The 22351-nt window shown below is 40.2% G+C and overlaps 1 protein-coding gene across 2 annotated transcripts in view; it reads right to left on the bottom strand.

Moving 5' to 3' along the window:
- Window positions 1-1746: 1746 nt before the first annotated feature.
- Window positions 1747-22351, bottom strand: part of LOC131229424 (uncharacterized) — a 63401-nt gene continuing 42796 nt past the window's right edge. For both annotated transcript variants that reach the window (XM_058225385.1, XM_058225384.1), the window contains exons 5-6: window positions 16136-16226; window positions 1747-2162 (exon numbers count right to left, since the gene is read on the bottom strand). In XM_058225385.1, the coding sequence (XP_058081368.1) occupies window positions 1886-2162; window positions 16136-16226 (368 nt within the window). In that variant the 3' untranslated portion in view covers window positions 1747-1885. The remainder of the gene's footprint in view (window positions 2163-16135; window positions 16227-22351) is intronic.

Genomic DNA, 22351 nt, shown 5'->3' with positions numbered 1-22351 from the left:
ACTCCTGTCAGGAATCTGGACAGAATGTTACGGAGAAAGTTTTAGACGAGATTGAGGAAAGTAGGCCTGAGGTGTGTTGGTCTTACGATAGTAGCGAAGCAACGCATGACTCTTTCCGAAACCCTTTGCCTACTGCCACAAGGTCGGAAAATCCGTGTTCCACAGGTATTTTGAAGAAGGCGAAGTCGGTACAGCCTTCCGATCACATCAGTAACAAAATGGGGAGGTGCCCGAGGCAGTTAATAGGCCAACTACTACAATGGCTGAGGGGAATGGAATGACCTGGGTCAAGAGTTTTGAAATGGTAGTGCTCAATCTCCACTGTTTTCTGTGGTGTGGTCCACTTGAGTTCCGGATCAGCCCCTAAAATGATCTGAAAATTTGGATGAGCGGTGTAGATGTAATAGATATATTATGAGGAGGCCGACAAAACTTTGCAACAAAAACCCTGATGATGCAACCTATTGCAGTTTCTATACTGCATTATGCTTCCGATAAAATCGGATCTGGGGAGCAGATTAGGGGATCCTTGGGGTAACACCTACTCTGACCGTGATGCCTACCTTGAGGCATGTGTTGTATATTCAATCCTCAAGTGGACGGCAAGACTGGAAACAATGGTCATCGAACACCCACCCTTACAAACTTTTGAAGGCCCACCAAAATGCTCAATTGCCATCAATTTATTGATAATGTCAAACTTACCTGGACGAAGGGAAACAACAAATAATACCTACATCCAAAACTTTTTTAGCCCGCGATGAGTTTTTAATAGTGGGCATTTAATTCCTCCTATTTGGTCAACTTGAGATTTGGATCTGCTTCAATTTTTACCAGGCCTAAAATGAGCCCTAAAAATTGAAGGATGGCATAGATGTACAACACATGCATCAAAATGGGCCCCACGGTGAGGGAAACAACCACTAACACTTAACTTGATCCGCTCCCAGGATGCAGTTTGGCTAGTGACACTACTGATCGGTGCTCTGTGGGTCCCACCATGATGCATGTGTTTTATCCACATGGTCCATCCATTTTGGAGATCATTTTCGGGCTAGATCTGAAATATTGTTTATTTGCCATCTAACCCATTGATAAGGTCACAAAGACCTGGATGAAGGGCAAGACACAAATATCAGCTTGATCCAAAACATGTGGCCCACAGTTTTTTTTTAAATTTTATTTATTTATGGTGAATCACCACCATTTCTTATGGTGTTGTCCACCTAAGATTTGGATCTGCATCATTTCAAGGCCCATGCCTTAAAATGAGTTGACAACTTAAAATGAGTTGACAAATAGATGGACAGCATGGGTATACAACACATGCATCAATTCGTCTATCATACATGTTACATTGCATAAATGTGTGTCCATCCAGACCCTCCAAGCTGTGGGTGCATTGTAAATGAATCGTAGCCTCAAAATGAAGGTCATCGAGAGTACTAACAATTCAATTTGTGGTTGTTAAATAGATGACTAAAACTAAATTGTTTAAGGTATAATGTCAATTGCTTAATTGGGATGGGCAATGGCAAGTTTTTTCTTATACTACATAAAAATATATATAATAATAATAATAATAAATTGAGATGATAGGCGATAATATGACAAATTGTCAATTTTCAAACATTTGTCATTTGTGTTTACCAAATGAGTTTTTGTGAATAAATTGCTTATTTTCGGACATCAGGTCATTTTCCAGACAAATTACGAAGCGAAATTTTCAGTACTTAAATACTAAAATTCAGTACTTCAACTTTTCGATACTTCAATTAATTTTCAGACTTTATTTTTAAGTTTACCAAATAACATTTAAGAAAATAAAACCTGATGGAAAGAAAAATGAATTTCACAATTGTGGGCTCCGAGGCCATTGACTGTATCACCTTAAGTTCTTGGGGCTCTGCAAAGAGAAAACTAGTTCAACTGGAAAGACCACGGGTGCTGGAGCAACAGTAGCATCAGTTGCAGGGCTTTCATCTTCGGCTTGTCTGGGAGGCCCATCAACTTTGCTCCTATGTAGAAGCCCAGATTGGGAGATTTTCTGGGGTTCAGTGGTAGAACGGCCATTGCCAACCGGTCTTTTGTAAATTGGTGGTGCCTGAGCCATCATGCTGGCAGGATTGGCAACAGTGCTAGGGAGCAACTGTGCCATGCCCCTGCAAAGAGACAAAAGGGGATGGGGAAAAAAAAAAAAGATTGATATCAGCCTTATAACCCATAGTCTAAAATACTATTGGAACATATCAGCAAAATTCACTGGTAGACCAGGTGCGTTTCAACATTTAGGTATTGGGTTTGAGTCCAGCCCTTACCTATAAGTGATTAATGTTAGAAATAATTGAATCTGGATTTACAATATCATGGAAAGGTGGAGCAGGATTTAGGTAGCCGCCCCAATTAGTTGTGATGAAGCTTAGATGATGATGATGATGATGACGACGATGTTGATGATGTTGTTGATGAAGTACAACATCATATTCTTGACAACTTCAATCAAGGAAAATATAGAAACAACTTAAACGAGAGATTGAGCTGCTTTTGTACATTGAGGGGGCCTAAATATCAGAGGATTGTGGAACAAGGCCACTAACACTTGGTCATTGCCACAACAAATCACATAATCTAGTGATCACTCTGATTAAAATCATTCATTGGGCAACCAATGATTTGACTCAGTGTACTAGTGTTGTACACTTACAAGTAGATCAGCCTGATTTTTATTCCACATGACATCTGCGGTTTGCACTATGGATACCCACTTTGGATTGGCTTCATATTGAAATTTTAAAACTTAAATTGATGAAATTTTAAATGAATTTGAAAAAAAAAAATGTGGAAAATGTGGCCCACAAATACATTGGATAGTCCAAATCGATTTTTGGAACATAGGCCTCTGGTGGATGACTTAAATTTACTCTCCTGTCTGTGGACAAGTAAATTTTACTTGCCCGATACTGCGCGGTAGGAACTGCAAACTTCAGGACACGATGTCTCCCTCATTTAAATCAGAGTTTGATGATCATGGGTGAATTGTGTAATACTTGAAAAGATCTATGCAATGGCAGTGATACTTCTTATAGATCATATGTGCATAATTTGAAATATGACCTGAGCTCATGGACGGCATCCTGCTGCCTAAACTGTGCTGGGCCATAGAGAAGAAAAAGTTTTTTGTTTTTTTTTTTTTGCTTTTGTTTTTTGTTTTTGAAAGGTAATAATTTTATCAATAGGAAGGCAAATGCGAAAGAGCAAACAAGAGTCCAATTACAAGGCAGACTAAGAAGAAACCAATTGAGGACACTCAGCAAGAGACTGTTTGGGGCCTATTCCATTATATCTGATTTAATCCTCATAAAGACCCACGACACTACCCACTTCGATTGCAGAAACATCAATTATTTCTCTCTTCACGAGGCCCAATTGCCTGCCAATAATGAAAGCCTCCACAGCATCCTCCCTTTCTTCCTGACCCCACCCCAATGGCCAGAAATAAATAGAATCTCAATAGATCCCGGCATGACCCACGACACATCAAAGGTCGCCAAGAACCTCTCCCACGTCTCACTAGCAAAGGGGCAATGTATAAAAAGATGATCAACCAACTCTGCATCTTGCATCATGCACAACAAACCAACATTGGTGTTCATCATCTTCCTCTTCAAAAGATAGAAAAGTCGTTGTGAAGAAAGAAGAGATGGAGAAGAAGAAAGAAGTAGGACAGTAGGAGAACAGACTAAGGCTCTATCTCCAGATTATCTTGGTCAGAGATTCTGCTTTGCTGAATTGAAATCTGAAAACAAGAGATCAAGTGGTAACACAACAGGATCAAGGCCAAACTATGAAGATCCAGGCGTTTTTACATTGTTTTGTTTCCAGTTTACTGTAATTTGCAGGAGGCTGCTTTGATTCTTCTATCTTCTTTTTTTTTTTTAACAAGTAATAAATGATTTATTAGAAAACAGTTGAAAACAAGTTGAGAAATAAAAGAGTAGCGAAGAAAAGATAAAACTGAAGAAAAACCCACTTCAGCAGATGAAGATGAGCATTCGAAAATATCCCTCTTGATTTTCCAAAGAACTTCCCACGGACATTCTTTGCTGTGAAAATATGTAGCATTATGCTCCCCCCAACTCTTCCAAAGGACGGCTAAAAGCGACATTCGCCAGAGGATCCAAAAAGGATTAGAGAGCTGTGCGATATGCCACATCCTAAACAGATGAAGAACTGAAGCCAGCATCACCCAAGCCAAGGACCTTGAACAAATGAGAGCAGATTTTGTGGGCGAATTCACAATTAATACAAAGATGGTCTGTGGACTCCATGTTCCACGTGCACATAAGACCATACGTTCGGAAGGATCATGACCCATTTCTGAAGATTGTCAATCGTGAGAATGCACTTGCGGCCCACTAACCAAGCAAAGGTAGCCACCTTTGGGGGAGTCCCATTAGACCAAAAGGCATAAAAGATATCACCCCCACTGGTAATCGAAGCAGGGAGAGTTGATTGGTAGAGGGATTTAACTGAAAACTTCCCAGATGGGGAGGCACTCCATACCAGGCTATTTGGGTAAAAAAGGGAAGGGGAGATGTTGTGTAGGCGCATCATAAGCCTCACGAAATCATCTGCCTCATCATCATTTAGAGCCCTGCGACATGGAGGACACCAAACCTCTCCCCCAACCTTGGCAGAGAAGCAACTAGCCACCATTATATTCTTATCAAGGTACAAGCTTGCCAAAGAGAGAAACTTCACTGACAAAGGGGCATCGCCGCACCAACAGTCCACCCAGAAGCGAATACAGCTGTCACGCCCAAGAGAAAAGGAAATGTTGGGTTTGATTAAATGTCCTAGCGATGAAACAACTTTCCAAAAACCCGAAGCATGATAAAGCAATGATATTTTTTGTCTCCCAGCCCTCAGCTTCAACACCATACTTGGCTTGTAAGACTTTTCGCCACCAAGATCCTTCATCTATTACGAACCTCCACAAGAAGAGCCTTGTTCATGGACTCCAAATCCCTTATGCCCACACCTACCCTCATGAATTGGCTTGCAACCTTCTTACCATTTGAGAAGATGGAACTTGTGACTGTTGTCTACACCTTGTCATAGAAAATCCCTCCTGAGTTTGTCCAATCTCGGCAAAACAGATTTTGGAAACTTGCATAACGACATATAGTAGACAAGAAGGTTTGAAAGAGTAGCCTTGATAAGGGTAACACAAGCAGCCATAGTTAAATGTCTCCTCTTCCACATGGATAGTCTCCATTCGAATTTATTGACCACCCGATTCCACAAATGCTTCAGAGGAGTGCCCACACATAATGGAAGGCCCAAGTAGGTTGATGGAAACGAGCCCACTTTGCAACTAAATATATTTGCAAGAAGTCTTATCAAGAGAGAGACCAATGCCCAGCATCTCACTTTTGTGAATATTGATCTTGAGGCCAAACACTTCTTTGAAACAACCCAAAGTTTTCCTGAGATTATTTAAATAAATAAATAAACCGATGCAAAATCCTCTCCCCTTCCTTCCTATACTGCAACCACCAACGTCATAATTAATGGAACTTTCCAGGCATCGTAGTTCTCTCCACCCCCTAGACATCTTGGTGTGAAGTGGAGACTCGAGTAACCGGGTAAGGGAAGGTGCCTAATCCTTCTTCCCTAGTAATTGGATCCCCTATTTAGGCAATTTCTTGTAGATCAAAGCACTAGAGTCATTTTCCACCATCTAGTTCTAGCTCTTTGTACAACTTCTTTCTTTTTCTTTTTTTCTTTTTCTAATAGCTCTTTACACCAGTTGTAACGACCCTCAAATATTTTCATCATGAATTTCAACTTGAAATGGGACCAACCACCCCACCTTCCTACACTATGAGCTAACCAAAATTCGGTAGCGATATCCCAGTCCCAAGAAAGATGCTATCTTCCCTTAAACACATCTTGGGATTGCTAATTTACACGCCAAAAAAATAGCACTAACGGTCCCAAATTGAAGTGATCAATACTCACGAAGAGTAAATCCGCAAGTAGGACCTTTGTAAGAGTAACGATAGATGGACCTTCAGTCCAGAGAGTTTAAAAGGCCTGCCAAGAAAAATTAGACGGTCCAGATCATGTTGATCATCACGGGGATCCCACTTTTGAAATATGCGGGTACACATATTGTGTACACTCGCTGTACACGAGACCATGTAAATGGTCAAATCGGGTTTGACCCGATAAGAACCAAAACAAATTCAAATTCCAATTCTTTCTCCCGCCCGTCGCTAGCTCAAAACTGACCGTCCGTGTGACGGTGCAAATGACCACCATCCGAATACAAAGGTGAGATCCAGACTGTTCACCTGATAGATAGGGTCCCACTGACCCTGGACCTGGTGTTACCTGGGATTGAAAGTTCCCTACGCCAGCTCAGTCAGCACCAGATTTTGTATTGCAAAGGAAAGGCACTGGCGATGGAGATAGAGCCACGCACACCGCCCCTCTGGCCGATCCAACCGTTGGAAACAGTCAAACGGAATCCACACATGCAACCAAAGCCCCGTCAGCCCTACTATTTACAAAAATGCTCCCCTACCCGTCGGAAAGCGGAAAAATCCTTTCCACTTATAGTAACGATGCATCTCATGCGTTTGTTGGCGCCTAGAAGCTTCTCCCAAGTTAATCCAGAGCGTCGAGATTAAGGCTCAACGAAAATATCCTAGCAAACGAGATGAAAACGAGAAATTGCAGCGGCGGTGGGTTTTTCACTTGTTGAGTGGCTGTTTTAATCAACAGCCCTCCTTGCGCCGTGAAATGGACCCCACATCACTTTTAGGCCTTATCAGGACCGTCCAAACAGCCCTGATCTATGGATTAGCCACTCAGTTAAAAAATGTCATTTTCATATGTCATCTTCCTTAAATTAACTGTGAGACCCACCGTCTGCAAAATCGGACCCATTCACTGATCCAAGCCATTCATCGTGCGGCCCACTCCATTTAAAATCCATTTGGGGCAATCGTGTTAGCCCCTGCGCCAGATCTAATGTTTGGGGAGGCCTTGACGGCAAATCTTTCTTAGTTTACTCGCATAATCTCCATGCTAATCCTCGTGATTAGCTGCAGAACCCTCCAAAATCGGAATGGCTATAAATAGTCGTGAATTAGGGCGGATCCCAAGGAGGTAGAAAAAGAAAGAAAATTGTAGTGGAGAAGAGAGAGAGAGTTTTTTTTTTTTCTTTTTTGGCGTCGTTGAATCGAGTTGCAAGCTTCATAGCAACTCGACTCAGCCACTTAGCCATTGAGTCAAAGTCGGGTCCTAACCCATTCCCTTTGCTGTGAGAGAGAGAGGGTGAGTTGAGAGAAGATAGAAAGAGAGGCAGAAGAAGAGAAGGCGAGTGTGCAAATGCTCGAACCGATTTCTAGTTGTTGTCCAACTCAGTAACTCCGACCTGCTCCATTGATGACGAGTCAGAACCACTTTCTGAGCCGTTTCTTGTACTCAGTCGTAAATCATTCGAAGGGGGCAAAGGCAGAAGTCGTGCTAGTCTACCCCATTCCGATCCGCCTGAGTTCGCACCACTCCAACTCGCTACACCAGACACACTTCATCCCCTCTAACTGTCTCTAACCCCTTCCAACGTCCGAAGGATGCCCCTCTCCAGGTAACCTCGTTAATCTCCCCTCATTTATTGACAAAACCCATTTGTTCAGCTGGCTGTATTCACAATAACCCCAACTCGGTTACGAGTTAAGTAACTCAGCTACATTTCTGGGTGGAAAAATCCGAAGTAGAATACATGGCTGTGATCGGCCTGCCTTGCACGGTGATCAACACCACAATCCGATCTTAGATGACTCCACCCAGTTACACACTGCTAGCCAAAGAAACTCGGCTGGGTCAAGCTAACACTGAGTCAGTGACTCAAGTTCAGTTTTGGGAGGTAAAACTCCGACTCAGCTGGGCCTAGATAGCGGTTCGCCCCCAGTTAAGCTTGAACCAAGCCATGGGCGTTATAGGTATGCCCATTTAGTGGCTGACCCAATCATCTTACACAACTGAGTCAACTCAATACTCCTTATCAAGCCGACTCGGTCAGTTTTCCGGTTGAGTCAAGCTAACTCCAACCAGTTGAGAATGATTTTGAGAAGCAATGGGTTCAATAGACCTATGATCTAACCCTGTGGCTAACAAAACCCTTGAAACAAGCTCAACTAGTTATTAGTTGAGAACCCCAACTGAGTTAACTCGGTCGTGACTCATTAGAACTTGTGATGCCCCCTACAGGTGTTGTTTGCAACTGATATCCCTGAAGGACACTTTCCTTCAATCAAATTTCAATCAAGTAAGTGAAATAAATCTCAAGGCAATCATAGTCCATTCATTAGATAGAATAGAAATTGATTCTTAAATTCAATGATTTAGGAACTCATAAGCTCACTTGGAAGAAAATTCGAAACGAGGGAGACATCCATTCAAGGTGAGGGATATCCCACATGGCTTCCTCATTTCATTGATTTCTAAATTAGCTTAAGCTTAAATGTATGAAGATGATATAATTATGTGAATGTTAATGTTGCTTCTTTAAATCTTAAATTGATATTAACAATCATGTAGGATTGTCTTGAATCTGGCTATTTTAATTCATCTTATGAGAATTGTGTGGTGCTCTTTATGCCATACTTAGCATTACCTTGTTATACACACACTTTCACTAACTGTGTTAGGAAGTAATAAATCTCGTCTCCATTGAATGATAAGTTTACTCCATAATACATTTTATATGCTAGAGTCATTCTAATCTGAATCTATAGTGTTTAAAGTCTTAGAATGGTATACTATTTCTTTCAATCCTAATTAGTTATGTTGAATGTGAGTGATATGCTAATGCCTAATTACCCAAGTCCTATATGATCATAGGGTGATTTGGACTTAATTGTGCATGCTCCAAATTACTTTCGTAATTGTAAATGTTGAGGCATGATTCTACTAGTAACTACAAGTATGATGATACCTGAACTCATTCTCAAGTCATATAACGAACACTAGGTGTGGAATGCCAACCCTTGTGAGAGGTAGAATAAACTTGTCTCAATGTTAAATTTCTTGATATGCCACACCTATGGGCCTCTTTTGACTTAGTGGAAGTAAAATATTTATACTTAGCTCTTGTGGAATGTTTGGTATCCTATTAAAGACCACAAGCCTTGACCATATTTATGAGAATAACCTTATGCATGAGTATGATGGTGCATGACATCCACACATGGCATGTGAGCTTTTCTTAGTGCTCACTGGAAGCCACACCCTGTTCGAATTTCTGAAGGTATTATCCTTTCAGTTTTACTCACAAGTCATGTGCATTTGGGTCACTTTGGGCGCTCTTTCTTTTCATGAGGCTTTTCCGGGATTAGACATTCCTCGGGCGTACCCCGTGTATTTTTCCATAAGATATCCTTGGGCGCACTCACCTTCATGGTCTTTTCCGGGTGGCTAGTTCTCCTTAGGCGTATCTTTGAATACTTTTTCGGATGACTAGTTCTCCTTGCGCAACCCTTTATTTTGATAGCTGGATGTGCATCCCCAGATCTGTGACTTAAGCATACATTCATACATCCATGCATGTACATTCGAGTTTATATTATCCTCATCGTGATTGAATATGATTGGTTTAAACTGTTTTGGAATGACATGATATGCATGAATCCTTGCAGGAAATTCCCACTGAGCATTCACTCACCCATTGGTGCGGTTGCACCAAATAGATACAGGTATGATGGAGGAAGGTGACGCTTATGATGGTACCCCTGGCACAGTTGATGAGGAGTATGGAGAGGAAGGACGGTATGCTGATACGGTTGAGCCGTTGGAACTCAACTGAAGATATAGGACCTATTTACTTTCATGCTTTCAGACATTATCTTCATTTTGCTTAGTTTGAGAATTGTAATTAAAAATCCTCAATAGCAATGCATCAACTTAATATCTCTAAATATAAGAAGCCAGTCAAACAAGTGCAAACGCGATTCCATCCCGATTTTATACATCTGATAGAAGAAGAGGTGAATAAATTAATTAAGGTTGGTTTCATAAGGGAAGTCAAATATCCTAAATGGATCTCTAATATTGTCCTGGTAAAGAAGAAAAGCGGACAAATTAGAGTATGTATCAACTTCAGAAACTTGAATGAAGCATGCCTGAAGGACAATTTCCCACCGCCCATAACTGAATTGTTGATCGATAGTACGACAAAATATACGGTTATGTCCTTCATGGACAGGTATGCCGGATATAATCAAATTCGCATGGCACCTAAAGATGAAGAGGCTACAACATTTAAAACATCTTTGGGAATATACTGTTATAAGGTTATGCCTTTTAGACTCAAGAATACTGGCGTTACACTTACATATCAAAGAGCAATGCAGAATATCTTTCAAGACATGATGCATAAGCATGTGGAATGCTATGTTGACGATCTAGTGGTCAAATCAAATAAGCACGAAGAACATCGCGAACATTTGTCGTCAATCTTTCATCGGCTTAGAAAGAAATAGTTGAAAATGAACCCGACAAAATGCGCATTCGATGTATCATCAGGTAAGTTCCTTGGCTTCGTTGTCAGACAATGAGGAATCGAGGTTGATCCAAGAAAGATCAAGGCTATTCAAGACATGCCGCCTTCGAAGACATTAAAAAAGCTCAAAAGTTTGTAAGGAAAACTAACATATATCCAACACTTTATTTCAAATTTAGCCGGGAGATGCCAGCCGTTTGCTCATCTTATGAAGAAAGGGGCAGAATTTGTATGGGATCGAGCATGTCAGAACGCATTTGACTCTATCGAAGAATTAATAAAACAACCTCTAGTGTTAACAGCACCGGTGAAGGGTAAACAACTACTCCCATACATCACTGCCTGCGAGAATTCCTTAGGAGCCTAATTAGCTCAATGCAATGAACAAGGGGAAAAAAAAAAAGAAAAGCGCTCTTTATTATCTTAGCAGAACCCTGATAGGCGCAGAATACAATTATTTGCCCATCGAGAAAAAATGTATAGTCGTGGTATTCGTTGTGCAAAAGTTGCGACACTATTGTCTCTCCCATGAGATAACTCTGATTTCACAAGCTGATCCAATAAAATACTTAATAACAAGGCCGATGTTATCTAGAAGATTGGCTAAATGGATGTTGCTTCTTTCTGAATATGCAATCACTTGTGAACCATCGAAAGCAATAAAAGAACAAGCGGTCACCGAATTTCTAGCAGCTCATCCGATTCCCAATGATGAAGAAATTTCTGATGAATTACCAGATGAACAGGGGTTGTTAGTCGAATCACATAATTCCTAGGAAATGTATTTTGATGGTGATTCCCGAACATTAGGAGCGGGAGCCGGGATAATATTTATCAGCCCCCAAGGTGACTTCCTGCCGTATTCCTTTACGTTAGGTCTGACATGTACTAATAATGAAACTGAATATAATGTAATCATCATAGGATTGGAAATAGCACATGAAATGAAAATACGAGTCTTGCAAATCTATGGAGATTTTGAATTAGCAATAAATCAATTAACGACAAAATTCAAAATAAGAAAGCCGAAACTGTTACCATATTGTCGGCCAGTGTAGCAGTTATTGGCGGGTTTCTACAATGTTGAAATCAAGCATATACCGCGATATAAAAATGTGAGAGCAGACGCATTAGCTAGTTTAGCCACGGCTCTTTCTTGTCATGACAGGAGTCTCCGCATAAATACTCTGATGAAAATGCTAATCTCGCCCAGAGGAAGGTGGAATGAGTAAGTGATTGGGCATCAATGATTGAGAAAACATTTAAAGACAGTTGTCTGCGCAGAAATACTCTGATGAAGCTTTAATCGCATCAAAGAGGTCGATCAGCTTCACAACATTAGCATGTTTCTAGATAATGGCTCAGGCCCATGTACTGTAGTAATTTCGCGGCAATAAAAGACCCCTTGTCCTGAATTCCTTTGCCCCACGACAGTTCCCTAGCGTGGAAATGTTGTTGAGTGAACTGTCGTGGAAATGTTGTTGAGTAGTTTCAAAGTAATGAGTAGGGTAAAGGTGGTGAGGATTGTAGCACGGGCATAGGAATCGTCCTATGCACCCTACCGGTTTTCTGACTAGGTCATTTTTCCTTGAGGCGTCTTTCTAAGATCCGCAGTTCTGTCACAATCAAGTGATTTGCGAAGATATGTCTGTTTCGAGGCATTTGGTCAGTTGGCTCGCTGTGAAGAATCGACCAATGACGGCGTAAATTCATAGGAATGATGACTATCTCACCCTTAAATGGCCTACGGAATTCAAAAATCTCTTGATGGACTTCTATACAATCCAAAGTATTTTGGAACGTTTTCTTGGTCTCTTCTCGGAATCGTCGACCTTTTCCCTTGAAGATATGGCTGTCTCAGTTGCAGCCCTTAGTCGTTTCATGGGCCCATTTGCAGATCGAAGAGAACAAGAGAATCTAGAGGAAGACTGTGTAAGGTTATCATATGAACCTTTGCCCTTACACCGAACCATTTGGTTACAGAAGAAGAATGTGAGGAAGAATGAAATCAGATAGAGTTCCAACGCTTAAGAGTATTTTCTACCAAAGCAGAATGCTTGCGTGGAATGATTGGTTGCGCGGAAGGCTTGTAGCGTGCAGGAGTCTCCTTTGGAATAGTTGAAGTGAAGTGAAGTGAAGAGAAGGGGGCATTGGTTTTTATAGACAAATGGACCCGCCTAGTCGTTGCACGGACACGATAGCGCAAAGGTTTGCGCGAGGCCGCACAACATGTCATGAGGGAACATTTCTACAATGAAAGAATTGATCCTCCATTCATTTTGATACAAAATCAACAGATGATCAAGGGGCATCTGTTGAGGCATGAAATCAAAGAGAAAAGAAATGAAATGAGTAAAGAAATTAAAGCAGAAAACAAGAAGGAAGAGAGAAGTTTTCATGGAAAAGAAGAGAGACCCATCGCGCGCTCCAAATGGATGTGTTGCGCAGGCCATTGCACGACACAATGAGCCCCTACCTAAGGTCGTGCGATGAAGGTAGGTGGCACATGGATTGAGGCCACACGTGTGAGATGCCTATAAATACCCCTCCACCACCTTCATTTGATTTATTCATAAGTTCTGAGCTCCATAAGACTTTAGAAGACCTCTGGGATTTCACCTAAAGCACATCAGGTATCCAGCAGGAGAAGAAGAAAGAGAAGTGCAGGGAATCCCTATTGCACCAAGGGCGCGCAATAGAGAGTCAATGTGTGCCGCGCAATGACTCTGTTGCATGCACACTCAATTCTTTGGGATCATATATCTCACTGTTCCCACATTATTTGTGGCAATCCCTCATGGAAATACAATATGCCTTCCAGATTATTATTTCAAACAGACTAGAGGAGAGAGGATTTCTGAAGAATTCTCATATCCACACAACGTCTCTTTCTTATAAATGAATGCATTGCAATCTGGAATGCCGTCAAAATCATTATTTGAATTACTTTTAAAATTGTTGTTATATTCATCAAATATACTTTATAATGGAATCAAGGGAAATACGAGGATGTAAACGAAGCTTTAAATCAATAAAATATCCGATGATGACCGTTGTCTCATTTTTATCTATTATTATTGAATAAGATATCCCCAATTGCAATACCTTTATTTATTGTCGAAACACTGGGCATAGTATTGTTGCTCCACAAACCGATAATACCGTGCCCAGGTCATTGTAGAATGATACCAGTGAAGATACTATCTAACATAACGCTAGTCGCTAGTAGTCATCCTCTCTAATTTAAAAATTTTGGAGAAATTTTGAATTTTCCCCAATTTTCTGCAAATCGGCCCATCTTCCCGCAAATTCCCAAATTAAAGTGTATATCATGATGAATCAATAACTCCTAAATACTCTAAAGTGGGGGCCAATTGACCGATGATCGAAGTGAAATATTTGGGAAAAAATATTTTTTACATTTTTAATTAAAATAATCACTAGATCAGTTCATATACATGTTTGATTTTGTGTTTGGACACAGATTGCAACCAATTTGCAAGAAATAGGAGAAAAGAATCCCAATTCTTCACAACTTGGCCCATCTCCCCCAAATATTGAAATCGAAACCCTGAATCCATGATTTTCATGCAAAACATGAAAAATCATGGATTTGTATCATTTGACACTGATTTAACATGATTTACAATATAAAAAATCGAAAATTAAAAAACAATACTTACAGGATTGAACATGTAGGATATATCGACACTACCTATGCATTTCGTATCATAGAAGTGGGTACAAGATATATCGTGGGATACATCGGCCGATATCATCAACACTGAAAACATTGGTTACAAGACCATTATGGGGCCATTTTCCATAACGGCCATTACTGAACCATTTTAGAATACCTTGACAAGAAGTCCGAAAATGGAACCCGCACAACAGCTGATCCGTGATCAAGACATAGGGGACTATTCAGTTGACATACCCCACATGATTGCCCCAATGGTCCACAGAGTGATTCGGCTGCTTTCTAAGGCCTACAAAACCAATAGTCTGGTCTTTTAAGTGGAACAGTTAACCTGTTGGGCACCATTAGTGCCTTTAGTTGACACTGTTAAGCAGTCTCTACTTACATGTTTATTTAATTAGTTTCCTCTTATTGAACTTGGTCAACAAAACTAGGGCTAAATTAGTCTAGTATTCAATAGTGCTGTCAAAAGCGATCACATAAACGATTATGCGATCGCATAATCGCATAATGCCATTCATATGGCATATGCGATGGTCACATACGCCATGTGGATGGTATGCGATCACATATCACATAAAGCGATCGCATACTTTTCATTTTTGTTCAAATTTCTTATTCTTTTTTAAATTTTTCAAAAAAAAAAATTGTGCGATTGCTTTTATGCGATTGTGCGATGGCATAAGCAATCACACGGGATCGCTTATGCCATTTGACAACATTGATATTCAGTCAGTTTCAAGGGGGGAGAGAGACAGAGAGAGAGAGAGAGAGAGAGAGATCCCCATTATTTCTAGTGTTGTGACCCACTTAAGTTTTAGATCTGCCTCGTTTTTGGGCTAACATCCTAACACAAGCAACCGCAGTAGATGGACAGAGTGGATGTCACACCGACACCATTATGGGTCCAGAAAGCTTTCTGTTGAACAGGCTCCCTAAGGATTTGCATCAAAGGGGGGTGCTTGTGGCCTATGGGATATGCACAAGAAAGGGGAGAAATGTTGTACGATACCCGCATAAAGAAAAGTAAATGACAAAATACCCTTGGTTGAAGACGCAAGGACATTCAAATATCCTTTAAAATTTTGAAGTTTACAAATCTTCCAATGACTACTTGTGTGGACTTACATTGTCCATAGCTAAAGTTATATATGGTAGAGATTAGTAGTTTTCTAGAACCATGTGCAAAGCCGGTATATACAAGTCCTACATATTAGTGTGGAGACACTTGAATTATTGCCTATTCTATCAACTAGAAGATAGTTTTCTTCCAATCTTTCTGGTAGATTCACTACTAGAAAACTGTTGGAATCTCTCCATGGTCTTATTCTTTGAATTGGAGGTTCTTGCATTGAACCTCTCTGGAGATCAAGTTTGGGTTCCAAATCTGTTACTTATATCCTAGAACTGATTACTTCAAATTTGGGCCCCAATGGTGAAGTTAAGGGCTTGTTTGGTTCTTCAATTATAAAGGTAAATGGTTGTGAATGAGTAATGATTGTTTACTCCTGTAATCCTGTGGTGACGTAGTAGTTTTATTTACTTCTAAATAAATAAATAAAAAAAATTGTAATTTTATAACGTAAAAATATAATGATTACAATTTACTTTACCTTCTTTCTCTCCAACTGTATTTGACCCTTGAGCTATAATTCATGTTTAAACAAACTCCTGAAAATGATAATGATGACTCGTATACTTCACGCTTCATAGGAAATTGGAAAACCAAACAGTCTCTAGGAGTAATTCATGTTCTTGCAACTAAGAAAGGATTAGGGAATAGGACAAACATTAAAGTCAACTGCTAACTGATTTATGTTAACTTCTCTCACACACAATCAAGTAGAAGGAAATATCTCACCTTGACGCCTCCACTTACTTTAATGGAGTCTGATAGCAAAGACATAAATTTTTCAGTTGCTCGTGCCTTTTTACGGATAGCTTTTGCTTCTCCTACAAGAATGGAAAATATGATTGTAAGTGAAGAGCAGCAACAACCAAGCAATACAAGTATAGGTTGGATTTTTATGAATAAAGTTCCTGATAGACATTCCACTAGGTTGGTCAGAATTCACTACCTAATCCATGAGAAAGTGGTTACATAATTCACGCCATATATGACCACGGTGAAGTGTTATTTGTAGAAGTTACAGAAATTGGTTAAATGATTCAATGGAGTTTTATATTGCTTCAGTTTTGGCTAAAGAGTGGAAGGAAAATGATATGCAAGAAATAGATGACAACAGCCAACAAGATGCCTTTTTGTGATGATACACACATACCACCATGGAACACATTATGCTCCTTGGAGACTGACAATAGCTCATGCTCCTCAAATAGAGAAGTGTGTTTGTCCCTTAAACAATCTTGGTATGCCGACTGGACGTTAAAAAGGGAATTTTATTTTTAAAGTTCCTGATAGACATTCCACTGGGTTGGTCAGAATTCACTACCTAATCCATGAGAAAGTGGTTACATAATTCACGCCATATATGACCACGGTGAAGTGTTATTTGTAGAAGTAACAGAAATTGGTTAAATGATTCGATGGAGTTTTATATTGCTTCAGTTTTGGTAAAGAGTGGAAGGAAAATGATATGTAAGAAATAGATGACAACAGCCAACAAGATGCCTTTTTGTGATGATACACACATACCCCCATGGAACACATTATGCTCCTTCGAGACGGACAATAGCTCATGCTCCTCAAATAGAGAAGTGTGTTTGTCCCTTAAACAATCTTGGTGTGCCGATTGGACGTTAAAAAGGGAATTTTATTTATTTAAAAAAAAAAAAAACACTAACTACTTAATTTAGAATTACATTTTTTTAAGGGAATTTACAATTATATCCTGATGCCTTTTTCAAAAAGGTTTTCAATAAGCCACCACATTAATTTAAATAATTACCATCAGAGTACCTTTCATTAGATTTATCGATGGCAACTTGGGTCGGGCCCACCATGATGTTTATGTGAAATCCACCCCGACCACCACGTGCCTTACCCCATGTTAGGCCCATGGCCCAAAAATCAGCCCCATCAATAATGCAGGTAGACAACACAATCGGAAACAAGTAGCAGTACAAGGCTCTCCCTCCAAACTATTTCCCTTGGTGTGGCCCACATGAATCATGGATGGGCCTGATTTTTAGGCCCTAGCCCTAAATTTTGGTGTGGCATCTAATGATTGCAGTAGGTTTCATATAATCATCATGGTGGCCCCTATAAAAATCAAGGGTGGACACCTCTCTCTCAACTGTTTCCCTTGGTGTGGCCCACCCGAATCACAGGTCAACCTAATTTTTTTTGGCCTTAGGCCTAACATGGGATTACACATCTAATGGTCGGAGTGGATCTCACATATACATCACAATGGGCCCCATCAAAAATCAAGGGTGGGCATCCCTCTCCCAACTGTTCCCAAAAGAAAACAGAGATTTCTGCTGATATATTAAACAAAGAGGTCTCAAGTCCAACCAGCTGATAACTTCCAGCCTTTTATGTGTGTACGACATCCAACCTGTCGAATAGGTTTGCCCCATCATGAGCATCAACTTTTAGAAAACTCAGCAATAGCACTCATTGAGTGAACCACACTTGTGTTTTGGTGTTTATCAATGGCTATAGACTTTTTTTTATATGGTGTGGCCCACTTGATGAGTAGGTAGGGCTAACTTTTGCACTAGGCAATCATCAAGTGGGGCCAACCTATTGGAAGGGTTGGATTTCACATGCACTCACTTGGTTGGAAGTTATCATCCAGGTGTACTATAACTTTTGGTCCTCTTAACACCTCATTAAAAAAGGGAACTCCTGACTTTTGACAAGGCCCATCATCAAAGATGTGTAATCCCATGTTAAGCCCAAGGCCAAAAAACCAAGCTAACCTGTGATTCGGGTGGGCCACACCAAGGGAAACAGTTTGGAGAGAGACATCCACCCTTGATTTTTACAAGGCTCACCATGATGATTATATGAAATCCACTCCAATCATTAAATGCTACACCAAGCCTAGGGCCCAAAAATCAGGCCCATCCACGAGTCATGTGAGGCCACACCAACAGAAACAATTTGGAGGGTGAGCATTGCCTCGTACATTAATTTTAATCTTGGCGTCAAAATTATTGATGAGGCTACTTTTTGGGCCTTGTGCCTAACATGAAGTGACACAAGTGGTGGATTTCAATTTTCAAATAAACATCATGGTGGGGCCGACCCGAGACACCAACCCCTTTGCTTGCACAACCAACCTGAGCCATTGTTAAGAAATCTAACCGAAGATAATTAATGTGGTAGCTTATTGAAAACCTTTTTGAAAAAGGTACCAGAACGTAAATTCTATAATAAGTAGGTAGTTTTTGTAAATTCCCTAAAATAAATGCATTTGGTTTCTTCTCACACTTCTCATTAAATGATAACAAACCTTTACAGGCTTCATCCAATCATGAAATACGGGATCAAAGAATGGGTTAACAGCATTTTGTCTTTTTCATTTTCTTTTATCAAGCCACTGTTGCCATCGCCGTCGTCATCACCATAGCCTTGTCCCAGGTTGATACCAATAATACCAGTGATATTATCAATAATATCGCCAATACTCGGAACATTGGTCCAACCTATTTGGGATCAACTTTAAAATTTCATGTTTCGCCAATCACAATATTCAAAAGATGAATGCATAGCAAAACTGATTGGTAGAAGTTTGGTGACCGACTGCCCACCTGACATCAACCCGCCTTTTCCCGGGGCTTGGGATTGTTTACTGCGTTGCTACCAAGCAGATTTTCTTTAATCAAGGAAAATTTTATTTTTTATTAAAAAAAAAAAAAAAAAGATGCAATTCTTGAAAAGCCTAACAGGCAGTGAGACCACAAGATGAACTGAGTCAATTTATCGAGTTACAGTCTTCCCAAATAGTTTTTGCTCATCAGCATGAAGTCAGCTTCACAATCAACTTAATCCCCCGGGAATTGAATTTCATAATAAAATGGTGAATACGCCTCATTAACTAATGCTGAAAATATTTTCTTTTAGATTTTTTTTATATATATAATTAACAGCATTCATTTTAAAAGTCATAAAACCAAATCTGTTAAGTTGATAGATAATGAGCCACTACAAGAACAAGTCTGAGAAACACCTTCCTTGGCCAAACTATCAGCAAGGACATGGACTTCTCTAAGAGCATGATTAAAAGAAGTAAAAATAATTATTATAAAACAACAAATTTTGATTGTGTTTACACACTATGATGGGGACATCACGCGCACACGCGCACTCACGCCGCCACTCCTACGCACGTACGTACGTAGATGGAGGACCCCACCATCGATCTGCCTCGATGACGACGTCCAGGGAGGGCCTCCTAGCTAAAAGTCAAGTTTTGGTTCAGAAAAGTGGCCCGATAGTCAAGAAAAGCCCACCATGGGATCTCATGATCGTGGCCCACTCGTCAGATTGGTTTTATATTTTATGTTTTGCTTATTGTTATTATTTAGAACATCATGAACGCTTTAGATTTCCTCGTTTGGTTTTTATTTTAGTTTACTTCATCGCCAAGTAATAGGTGTCGCACATGGTGCGAGTTTTTGGGTATAGGGTTCTCCCTATAAATAGGCACCCCTTGTAGTTCTTTTCATTCATTGAAGTTAATAAAAAAATTCCTGCTTTATTTTTCTGCTCTCTTCGTGAGTTGTGGAAGAATTCAAAAGTGGGTGCGAAGCCCTCCCTTTTCGAAGGGCTAACTACCGTGGTGCGAAGCCACATCGATCCCAATTCACCCCCATCTTCCATCATCTTTTTTTTCCATCTTCCCCCACCATCTGTACTTCGAATTTGTCCTTTTGTTGCATCAGATTTCTTCATTGAAGCAGGTTTTCAGATTTCAGCCCGCAGGCGAGCTGAAACTTCGGCAGAGCACTACGTACAAACCGTACATCGGATCGAGCTGAAATTTGCAGGTTTTGGAGTCCATCCCTGGCCGACCAGGGCCAAGGTGGCCTTTTTCTGAATAGTGGGCCCCACACACGTACGGCCGGGATCACACGCACGTCCATCTGGACCATTGTTGCTGTCTACACGCGGGATCATCTTTTGGTTCAGGTTTTTATCTTCTTTATCCTCTCATAGTCAATTTTTTCATGAATCCTAACCCTATATTACATGATCCCTAATTGATTTGCCCCTTTTTATTACCTTAGGGTTCCTTGAATTGAAATTAGGGAATCCCTTGGATTAGGGACTGATTTTTATGCATGAGTAGTTGATTTTATTTCCCTTTGACATTGTTTGGTTTATAATTTTATTGGTCCAGTCCTAGCCAGTGTCGGCTTGGACCCGCATAGATTCCCCTTTGATTGAATGTTTGGATTTTCATGTGGGATGTGGAATTTGTGTGATTGTTTCTGAATTGGTGTGATATAAGCCTGCAATCTTGCATATCATATTTAATTTTCCATGTCCTGCATCACACTACTTCAAACGCAGAAGGCCATCCCTTATGGCTTCTAATTCCACTTGGTCAGAATCCACCGCATGTAGTAGACAGAAGAAAAGAAAAATGAATCCACCTTGATCATGCCTAAACACTCACGCCCACTGGACTGCCTTAGAAGATTATTCATGTTCGTTTATGCTTTTAAAAACACGAGTTTAAACTTCTAAAACTACTGCAAAATGACCTGAAAAATAAATAGCATAGGTGTGTCCACGTGCCCACTTTTTCTTTTTTTTTGAGGCGGGAAGCAAGAGAACCAGTACCTATGTCATGTTTTACACCTAAACCTACATGATATAGTCCAGATCTGCTGAATATAGAATAAGAATTGATGCCAAAGACACAAGCTGGATGGTGGAGTTGATGGGTGCACATTAGATAATCTTATCAATGTTTTCCAGGATAATCTCACCCTCAAACTTAATAGATAAACTCACTAAAGCGAAAGAAGAGGAAACTTTAGGTTTTAAATCAATGTCAAAAGTAAGCACTCTTTACGTAGGAAGGATTTCCCAAACAACCACAACTACTACCAAACCAAATAATCATGGTTGACTTGCTAAGGAACTAAACCAGCGAGAAACACCAAAACAAACTATCCAAAACAAAAAAAGGCATGCATGTGGGCCATGGGCCTTGTGAGTCTATATGCATGAATAGTGCATAAATGTGAAACTGCATGGATGAACATGTCACACTTCCTATTTGAAATGAAGGCTATGTGACCATAGTTTCGACTCCACATTCACTATACCCCATCATAATTTACATAACAGGGCCAGATTAAATATGTGCAAAGACCTTTGCCTCTGGATTTGCACGCCTCTAAAGCAACCAATGTTGTCTCTCAGTCTCAGCCCACCTGGTGCAAAAGAAATGATCAGGATCATCATCATCATTTAAGCCTTATCCCAATTAATTGGGGTCGGGTGCATGAATCATGTTTTGCCATTCCACTCTATCAAGGGTCATGCCTTTAGTTAAGCCACTGATCATCAAGTCTTTTCTTACTACCTCCATCCACATCCTTTTGGGCCTTCCCATTGCCCTTTTAGAGCCTTCAACTTGTACCAACTCACTCCTAACCCACGTAGTTCTTGGTCTCTATTGCACATGACCAAACTATCTAAGTCTACTTTCCCTCATATTATTACCCACTGGCGCTACTCTTAGGTTTCCTCGAATGAATTCATTTCTAATCGTGTCCTTCCTCATCTAGTCCCTCATCCATCTCAACATCCTCATTTCAGTTACACATATCCTGTGAACATGTTCCTTAATTGCCCAACATTTTGCCCTATAAAGCATGGCTGATCATATAGCTATCCTAAAATTTCCCTTCCAGTTTGAGTGGTACATGACGATCGCATAAAACTCCAAAGGTACATCAATCTATCCACTCACGAATTATTGACGCAATGTATCGAAAGTGGTCATATTGGGAGACTTCTTAGTCAACAATCAATAACTAATTCCTCATTTTCACTCCTATAGTTACTAAAATTGCAATCTATATATTTTGTTTTAGTCCGACTACTTTTAAATCATTTACATTCTAAAGCACCCCTCCATAAATCTAGC

Source organism: Magnolia sinica, chromosome 16, assembly GCF_029962835.1.
Source record: "Magnolia sinica isolate HGM2019 chromosome 16, MsV1, whole genome shotgun sequence".
NCBI lineage: Eukaryota > Viridiplantae > Streptophyta > Magnoliopsida > Magnoliales > Magnoliaceae > Magnolia > Magnolia sinica.
This window is presented reverse-complemented; position numbering and strand designations above follow the sequence as displayed.